The 9,924-nt window shown below is 45.9% G+C and overlaps 1 protein-coding gene across 2 annotated transcripts; it reads right to left on the bottom strand.

Moving 5' to 3' along the window:
- Window positions 1-209: 209 nt before the first annotated feature.
- Window positions 210-9,153, bottom strand: LOC119388765 (neprilysin-1-like). Of its 2 annotated transcripts, XM_037656177.2 has the most exons (5): window positions 8,849-9,153; window positions 4,064-4,294; window positions 2,603-2,856; window positions 1,443-1,754; window positions 210-724 (listed from the first exon to the last, which is right to left on the bottom strand). In XM_037656177.2, the coding sequence occupies exons 1-5, from the start codon at window positions 9,095-9,097 to the stop codon at window positions 328-330; spliced, it is 1,443 nt and encodes a 480-aa protein (XP_037512105.1). In that variant the 5' UTR covers window positions 9,098-9,153; the 3' UTR covers window positions 210-327. The 2 variants fall into 2 exon arrangements, with proteins under 2 accessions (XP_037512105.1, XP_049271448.1); XM_049415491.1 differs by lacking the exon at window positions 1,443-1,754.
- Window positions 9,154-9,924: the final 771 nt, after the last annotated feature.

Raw genomic sequence — 9,924 nt, 5'->3', positions numbered from 1 at the left:
TAAACGGAGTAGTCTACGTGCATGCCGTAGAATGCCCCGCAAAAAATTTAAACGTCATGAAAACACATGCAAAATGTGCGGTCGTAAGACGTGCTTTCATCGAAATAACAAACACGTGATAGAAGACGAAGGGGAAAATATTGAAAAGAAAAAACATATCGGCGTCAGAGGGTGTAGAAGAAAGCGAAGATGAAGACGACTTGGATGAGATGGAAGGAACGATACGGACATTAAAATGAGTTTCACGTCGCCACGTCGACACGGAAGCGACGGGCCCCAATGGCTACGACACGACACCGACGACGTCGCTGCTTCTCGGTCGCGTCGTCACCAGATGCGGCACTTGACCGCTGAGGTCATCTTGGCGTCGTCGGCGCACCCGAAGGCCTCGGAGAACTCGAGCATGTTGGTGACGGCGACGTTGCACAGCAGCTCGCCGAGGGTGCGACGACCGAAGCGGAGGTCGAGCACTTCGCCCAGCTTGCCCACGCTGTGACAGTGCGTGTAGCAGAAGCTGGCGAACAGGAGTTGGTCGCCCGACATGGCGGTGACGTCGCGCAGCGTCTCGCGCTTGCCGCTCTCCAGCTCGTGCGCCTTGTGCGCGAAGAAGGCGAGCCGCAGGCCCGAGCTGACGGACACCACGTGCCGTAGGAGCTTGCCGGTCGAGTCGTTCACGTGACGCGTCAGCTGGCCCAGGAAGCAGCGCTCGCGCATCTCGTACTTCCTACGAAACGCGAGCCATTGCGGCCGTTTGGTCGGTATACTCTTCGACTATTTTACGTCCGTGAGCGTATATACGATTGCGCATGAGTACGTGTGAATGCGTTGACTGCGTACAACTCGACTCACACCCCCACATTGCTGCAGTCTTTCTTTGTATGCATCGTCTGAGACAAGAATGGCCTTAATAATGAAGTAACAGTCATCCGCGATTTTCCGCGCTTCAAAACTGCCATCCGGAGGAAGTAGACACGGCCACATCATGATCAACACTTCCATCGATACCGCCATTCTGTCCCAAACGGGACCTCTGAGGAACTAACTAACTAACTAACTAACTAACTAACTAACTAACTAACTAACTAACTAACTAACTAACTAACTAACTAACTAACTAACTAACTAACTAACTAACTAACTATAACTAACTAACTAAAATAAATAAATAAATAAATAAATAAATAATAGCGCTAAGCTGTACTGCGCGTCTCCATGTAGGCACACGTACAACGAGACGCCGAGAACCAACAAGCCCCAGTTTAAACCCTCGGTGAAATATGGGAACCTTTTTTTTGTATATATATTAACTAAGTGATGTTCACTATAGGTGAACTACCTAGATACATACCTTAACTACATAGGCGTGACTCTGCATGCGTCACATCTACACACCCATATCGACCGAACGCGAGATCGAGCTTAAACGTTCTTCAGGCGCTCACCTCTGCGTTTCGGGAGACCACCAAAGGTTAGGCTTCCCGACGGCGTCGACCAGGGCTCCCTCTCGGTCAAACGCGTGCGTCAGCTCGCGGCCCACGATGGCGCCCAGAGCACCGAAGTTGATCGGCGCGGGCGCGCCGCGGCTGTACACGGGGCGGGCCAACACGTCCACGTGAAGACGCAGTTCGTTGGCTGCCGCCTCGTAGGCGACCTCGAAGTGCAGCAGATCCTCCTCGTCGGGTTCGCTTCTGCCAGCCGACACCTGGGAGCCGTTGGCGGTGCGGGGCGGGTCCACGCCGGGGCCCAGGGCATGCCTGCAGACCGCGGCATTTGCTCTGGACGCTGAAGTATAAACATTGTATTTCTTGAGGCGTACGTTGTTTGATTTGTTCATGCGAAGCCATGGACTAAGTACGTGCGCTCAGAGTGACGTGAACGAAATAAATCCCATTGTTGTGATCAAAATGTGGAAGTCTGTTTGCGGAATGTATACATTCCAGCATCATACTGCGTGTCTAGAAGAAAATGCAGTCAGTAGTTAGGGCTGCTGGGGAAAGTGGTAAAGTCGATGCGTCCCCGTGGACGAGACTGGAGGTGGGGAGGGGCCATGATTTTTTATGATAAGCAGGGGACCAGGCCCGTAGCCAGGAAGGAGGGGACGCACCCCCCGCCCCTAAGCATTTATGATACATGGTGTTTTACCGAAAATAAATAGTGAAAATAGGCGTTTTTCTCAAATAGTCAAGGCTTTCAGCAAGTGGGCCCCCCCCCCCCCCCGAAAAAAATTCCTGGCTACGGGCCTAAGGGGACCAATGACATGCCGTCGTGAGAAGCACGCCATCGGTTCATTTTCATTTTTGCACCCAATTCGGAGCTTGTCTTCTTTCGGTCTCGTCCACACTGGTGGTGGGGGGGGAGGTGCTCCAGTGCCCCCCCCCCACTTATGGAAAACCATGCGCGCGCACGCACACACACACACACACACGCACACACACACACACACACACACACACACACACACACACACACACACGCACGAACGAACGCACGCACACACACGCCGCTGTTTGCCTCGGCTCCTGTGCAATTTTGCGCTGTTCCCGTAATCCACAGAGAAGACAATATACAATATACGATACCCCGAGTGGACGTCTTCGTTTACCTGAAGGCGAGCCAGTTGTCGAGGAAAGAAGGCGTGAGGTCCGGCAGTCGAGCGTATCGCTCGTACTCGGGCGTGCGGCCGTCGAACACGAAGAACTTGGGCAGCTGCTCGCGCAGGGCCTCGAGCTTGGTGAAGGCGCGCACGCGGGTCTCTGGGTCCATCCAGGTGGCCTGCCGCAGCCGTTCCTCCAAGGTGCTTCGGACGCGCTTCACGACGCCCAGCACTTCAAATACGGCGTCCGGCGACAGCAGAACCTGCAGTTTACGGAACTCGTATATTTAGGAAGCTATAGTATGGACGTGAGGATGAAGATGCGGTCACTGACCAAGTCAAGGGGAAAACACAAAACGTTTCGGGACCCGTACGGGTTCCTTGATCACACTACTACTGCGTGATCAACTGGAGTGTGATCAAGGAGCGTGATGGAGTGTGATCAGTAGCGTGACCACTACTCGAGTGTGATCAAGGAACCGGTACAGATCCCAAAACGTCTCTGTTTTCACCTTGACTTGGTCAGTGACCGCACCTTCATCCTCGTCATGTTAACTGACCACACGAACTTTCGTGGAACTCTTGCCTATACAAGAACTATATAGACGTGTGGCGAATATTCTAAACTTCGAATCATCTGTGTTAGATTTGCTTTCTCCACTTTCATATATATTTCTCCCTGCATTCCGCAACAGCTGCAGCTATCCATTATGTATATACGCGAATAGAAACGAATATTCGAAACGAATATGCTACGAATTTAATGCGAATTCTCAAATGCAAGAACACCCGCGACTAAGATTTAGGTGCACGTTTGAAGAACCCCAGGTGGTCGAAATTAATCCGATGTCTCCCACTACAGCGTGCCTCATAATCATATGGTTGTTTCGGCACGTAAAACCCCAGCAATTATTTTCTATTAATTTTCCAGTACCGTTCAATTCATTATATTTCTTTCTTTCTTTCTTTCTTTCTTTCTTTCTTTCTTTCTTTCTTTCTTTCTTTCTTTCTTTCTTTCTTTCTTTCTTTCTTTCTTTCTTTCTTTCTTTCTTTCTTTCTTTCTTTCTTATATACATGGTACGAGAGAACTGTCCTTGACCAGGAATGAAAACTCACACAAGTTGCACGAAATTTTTTTGACGTGGAACCAAGCGTGGAAAATGAGATTAAGAAAAAAAAGAGTCATTTGACACTCTTTTCGGTGAGTCCTGACTTTCCATGTATGACTCTCTTTAAAGAGTCACGTGAACTCTCTTTGGAGATCGTTATACTCTCGTCGGAGATTCGTGGGAACCAAAAGGGAGTTAACGTGACTCTTCAAAGAGAGTCATACATGGAAAGTCAGGACTCACCGAAAAGAGTAACACACGCTTTTCTTTTTCTTTTCTTTTTTCTCACACAGTGTAAAGGCCTAAAAGATGGGTTCATGAGGACTGTTTCCTACGCCACGAACTGTGATCTGTCGCGTACCTTGGTGAGAAATCCCTGCCACTGCGGTCGCATGAGCCTCTGCGCGAGCGCCCGGCAGTGCGTGTGAACGTCCAGGGCCCCGCACTGACCCCGGGGCCAGAGGAACTTGGTCTGCCGCAGCGACCGGAACTCGTACGACGTCTGGCAGCCGAGCGTCATCACCAGCCGCCAGCCCACGTACCACGACGAGCGGCCGTTGGCCACGTTCTCCAGCAGTACCGTCAGTAGGGACTGCGCATGCGCGTGGTAGAACGTCAGTTGGCACGTACGTAGTAACCTCCTAACGATACGCACGAGTACGAATACGTATGTTGCCGGAGAGTTGGAAGTTCGGGCTTCTTGATACACGTTAACTTTAATTAGGAGCACGAAACTACGTTTGGCAAATGATTGACAACACTGTGTCCATGTGTTGTCACCAGACTTGGTAGTAATGTAATTACAGTAATGAAATCGCAATAATTAAATTAATTTTGCTGTAATGAGTAATGTAATGAATTACTTTTGTGGGTTGGTAATTTAGTAAAGCAATGAATTGCATCAAGCGAGTAATTTACCCATTAGTAATGTAATATAATTTAGTAATGTAATGAGTTGCGTCAAGCGAGAAGATTACTCATTACTTTCCTAATTACTTTTGACTAAAATATAGCTTGTCCGCTTCCCTTGCGGCATAAAAAATAGACCAAAAAATTGAAGTAAAATGAAAAAGACAAGTTTATCTGAGTGCCAGACCTCAAGGGCGGGAAGTTGAACAAGGAGCTCTGAGATTTCAATGTATATGAGCTATGAATATAGTATGCATGAGTTAATTCTGCATGAATGATGGACATTTGTTGGCGTAATTTCAATACTTTTCAAAAGTAATAGCAATAGCCATTACTTTTAGTCAGCTGTAATTTGTAGCATTGTATATTTACATTCTAGGAGTAGTTTTGACAGTTTCGCTGTTTAAAGCTTTTCTTATAGGTTAACGTATATTGCCATTCGATCACTTCATAGAGTCAATTTGACAGCGTGTTCAATGAATTGAGAAGTAAGCACAGCCCATCGCACAAATGAGAGGATACGCTGGTCGTTTCGCACAGGCAAAAGCCAATGTATGAACCTGAAAGCGAGATTACGACAGGGGCGACGCCGAGGGGGGAGGGGAGGAGATCATGAAAGTACGGCATCATTTGACACTTGGAACCTGAAGAATCCCAAGCAGCTCCATCCCTTTGTGTTCCACGTTTCACATTCTGAATAAGCGATTCGGCGACCGTACTTATGACCGACAAAGGGACACCCGCCGCCAACAATCGGCTGACCTGATCATTAAAACTAGTGCGCATGTGGTGTGGGCACGCATTCGTCAATGCAGATTCTAGGCAAAGTGAAGCAATCCCACTCTTAATCCTAAAGTGCGCAGAATTAAGCGGCAACAGTCCTTTTTTTCACACGAGGATGGTAAAACCAGCAAAAGTGGTCACTGTTCCACAGTAGTTTGAGGTCTAAGAATTGTGGACAGGACTCCGTTGGTATCTCGGCTGTGAAGTTTAATCCGCGTCCATATTCTTTAAAAACATTAAAAACAAAGTCAGAGAAAAGACGCTCAACTTCAACACGATTGGTGTCGTTATAAACGTTTACAAAACCACTTGGGGAAGTAAAGCCATCCTTTTTAAAATCATGTGAAGTATACTTGGAAGATGTAGAGGGCGCCCGTTTGTCTAAAAACTAAAAAATCATCAACATATCTAAAAAATTTTGAAACCTTCCCCCACTTAAAATATTATTCAAAACCCTATCTACATCAGCTAAAAAGATATCACACAGAACTGGGGCGACACAGGAAGCTATACGAATTCCTTGTCGCTGCAAATAGGGCTTTCTCGTGAAAAGTAATAAACGTGGCATAAAGATAAAGTTCTAAAAGCGCTAGAAAGTTCTCAATAGACACGCCCGCGTTGTTCGTAAAGGAAACGTCACCGTTACTTTCAAGGCACTTTCGAACTGAGGCCAGAATCTCATCATGAGGGACGTAATAAAACAAATCTTCCATCTCTATCGAGAAAGCATCACCAATCTGCTGGTTATTTCGAATAAAATCACCGGCATCACATGAACTCTTGGTACGAAAAGGATCGTTCACTGAAAGTGTCTTCAGCTTGCTTAATTGCAAAGAACCCTCAGTAAACTTAACATTGCGGAAGGGTACGTATTTGGGCTGATTGGTTCATAATTTTATGCAGGCAACAACGCTATAAGATGGGAAGAAAACGAAACAACGTTAGCGACGCAGTGGCCTGCGTCCTTTCGTTTCGTCCCGTCTTATAGAGCCGTTTCCTGCATATAATTTAACATTGCGATGTCCCACTATCAAAATTCAGCCATCACAGTCGAAAAATGAAAACGCCACCTTGTACTCTGCCGACGGTAATTGTCGCGTTCAGCGAACAAACGCGGCTTGAGCGCCGTGATGGCCGACCAACAGTTAAGGCAGGCGAGCAAATATGCAATAAGCACGCGAGTTGGCTGACGAATGAGGTTACCCGCAATGTAATACGAATGGCAGTCGCTAACGCGTCAGCATTATGCCCGTGCATTACTGCGAAGTTAATAAAGCATATCGATTGTGCGTCACACAACTGATATGCTTTCTCGCGAAGCTTTCAGTGCATGGCCCATGAAAGATAGCATTCATTCTGAACAGCTCACGTTTAAAAGAATGCAAGCGAGCAATTTATCTTCTTCACAGCGCGTAATGACGCAGAAAGGATGGCGCCTAGCCAGCTTTTCCGGAAGCTAACAGCGCTATTTGGCCTACAGTGTTATGTAACGAGTGAAAACGCGTTTGAGGAAACTGGAAGCTGTCCAAGACAAGCTAAACGAAACTTTACTCCCGGAAGCGCTTTACTCCCGGAAGACAAAATAATATAAAATAAAGGTCTTCAGTAAGCGCGATCATGCTTCTTCTTGACTATATAAGCAATCTTTTCCTGGTCATATATATACGACTCTTGCAATATCCGAAAAGTGCCGTGTAGTGGTGAAGATCTTAAGACTGATTTGATTTCCGAAGAAGTACTTCTCATATCCTTCTACGGACGTCTGATGTTAATGTTTTTCTTTTCACTCGGCGTTGCTCAACGTATGTCGTTCTCCTGGCGTCATGAAATCAGTGGCGTCATCAGTGACGTCAGTCTTGCCGCTCTTTGTGCTATATGTGAATGTGCGTCGATTTTTATCCGCAGCACTGTGCGAACAATGAGCGACGACATTTAAGAGAAACATGTACCGGAAAGAAGCCAGAGTGAAAGCGGCAAACAAGAAAACAACTGAAAAGTGACGACATAGGTCTGCCACAAACCGTTTTTCGGTACTGCACAGAAATCAATATTCAGGGAACGCTGACTAGATACTTATATAGGCCATCGCTGTTCTGATGAAGCACAATGGTTCTTGTCTAGCTCAGTTGGTTTACGTACGTTACGGTGAAACAGTGAGAACGGCGGTACACAGGTAAAAAAATGAACGCGAAAAAAAAAAATACGAAACTAGCCAAAGCGCGGTGTCCCGTTCGCCCTTTCACTTGTCCCGTCGTGTCACGTCGTATGCATACATGTCACAAAATATTGGAATTATCCCCCGTTATGTCAGTCCTACACATGGACCGGCTATAAGGGGAAAAAAAAGTTCATGTGAACCGGGGGCACTGCATTCCGCCATGCTGGCGCTGGAAACCAATTATAGACAACAAGATGGTGAACAAACACTATGGCGGAATCGGTGACCGCGTCTCAAGCTAAATCTCTCCGGCTACCCCTCAACGTAAATTTTGTCCTCAAACGAATAATAAGGCAACAATTTTCAAGACAGGCCTAGAACTCTACAACTTTTTATTTCAAACAAACATTCGCAAAGTTTAACAAAGCAGATTGCCGAATTACATTTAACCAACAAAAGATATCACAATTATGTAAATTGAGATAAGCTCGTATACAGTAGCGACTAGAGTATTCGAGGTATTTCTTTTTTTAAGTGTAGTGTGAATACAGTAGGTACTTCAGTATTGGAAGTGGCACTTTGTCACCAGCTTTTAAATGATATGAAAACCTCAAAGTTAAAGAATATTTCATGAATGAGCATCATGAATCTCGTGATAATGATAGTGTATCGAGGACGCATTCGCTTCGGCGACACTGGAGTTTAAAGCCAAAATTCCTTCATGCGGTGATGAGTAAAGCTCCCATAGTCCTGTAAAAGGTTGACCTGCATGCACCTTTGTAATTCACTAATTAAAACTAGAAAAATGATCATTCGTTCTTGCAACGTTGTTTCTTTGGGGTTTTCCGTCGGTGCTGATTATTCGAAAAGCATTCGAAAAATATTCGAAAAATAATCGGTACTTCGAATATGCGCCATTCGATTCGACTACGGAATCGACTACTGAATCGAATAGAACGATATTCGATTCGTCACTCGAAATTTTCGAATGTTCGCACACCCCTAGTTATTTGATCTCGTCGTTCGTGAAATTGAAGTATGGGAGGTCTATTCTTTGTTCTATTTAGCTTCTTTTACATACAGTGTTGTAGGTTGTGAAAGACCGTATACTTCGCAGGGAATTCTACTTCCGGACTCCTACTTCGCCGCAGTAGCAAATTTGAACAAATTTTAAACATTCCACTGCCCCTGAGCTACCACTTTGCTTATTGGAGGCCAATGGCAGCGCAATTTAATATCGAAGAAGGGTCCACGCATACGCTCCTATAGTACAGCACACCATTCACATATACTCACGTTGAAGTACCGCGGGCTGTGCACCTGTACGGGGTCGAGACCGCGCACGGTGTTCCCGAGCGGGTGGTACTTGGCGAACGGCCGCAGCCACATCTGGTACGTGGTTCCGGGCAGCACGGTGTAGATTCGCGTCCAGGGCACCGCGAGCCGCGTGTCGTCGGCGGGCTGGCGCACGAGCACGCTGTCCACGCTGACCACCGTGTCCACCAGGTCCACGTAATTGGCCTCTCCGCCCAGCAGCGTCGCCATGGTCGCGATCAGCGACTGGTACGCGCGACGGGTGGGCGGCTCCAGCACGGCCCTGCACGCCAAATAATAATAATAATAATAATAATAATAATAATAATAATAATAATAATAATAATAATAATAATAATAATAATAATAATAATAATAATAATAATAATAATAATAATTTATTTATTTTAATTTTTTTTATTTATTTACAAAAAACTGCAGGCCCAAACAGGGGCCCAAGCAGGAGGGGCAAAAATACACGAGAATACAGAGCAATCGCATACTCAGCAGAAATAGCACTGATAAATGTAAAGAAGAAACTGCACCATAAAATAAAGCAAAAACCACATAATTGCTTTAGAGGTGGCACTCCAAATTGAAGCAATAAAAGTAGAAGCATAATCAAACGAAACTTTTCACACACTCGAAATAATAATAATAATAATAATAATAATAATAATATAATAATAATAATAATAATAATAATAATAATAATAATAATAATAATAATAATAATAATAATAATAATAATAATAATAATAATGCTGAGGAGTGTCGCGAGCTTGCCAGGACTTTTACTACGCAGGACCAAGAGCGTCAGAAGAGCATTCGCAGTGCCACCAACATTTCTGCACTCACGTTCTTCCCTGGAGCGCTCGTATGGCTCTCGGTTCCTACCACTGGAACTGGCCTCTCTTCTAAACTGCTACCCAAATACGAAGGCCCCTACCGTGTCGTCGAACGCACATCCCCGGTCAACTACCTGATTGAACCTATTGAACCATCTTCGGACATGCGCCGTCGAGGGCGCGACATTGTCAACGTGGAGCGCCTCAAGC

This window comes from Rhipicephalus sanguineus, chromosome 4 (assembly GCF_013339695.2).
Source record: "Rhipicephalus sanguineus isolate Rsan-2018 chromosome 4, BIME_Rsan_1.4, whole genome shotgun sequence".
NCBI lineage: Eukaryota > Metazoa > Arthropoda > Arachnida > Ixodida > Ixodidae > Rhipicephalus > Rhipicephalus sanguineus.
This window is presented reverse-complemented; position numbering and strand designations above follow the sequence as displayed.

Excerpts from the sequence above, each read along its gene's own strand:
- LOC119388765 (XM_037656177.2), bottom strand. The coding sequence starts at position 9,097 with ATGGCGACGCTGCTGGGCGGAGAGGCCAATTACGTGGACCTGGTGGAC. Across the intron at positions 2,857-4,063 it reads GGCAGGGATTTCTCACCAAG|GTTCTGCTGTCGCCGGACGC; the intron begins GTACGCGACAGA and ends CGTAAACTGCAG. Across the intron at positions 1,755-2,602 it reads GACAACTGGCTCGCCTTCAG|GCATGCCCTGGGCCCCGGCG; the intron begins GTAAACGAAGAC and ends CGCGGTCTGCAG.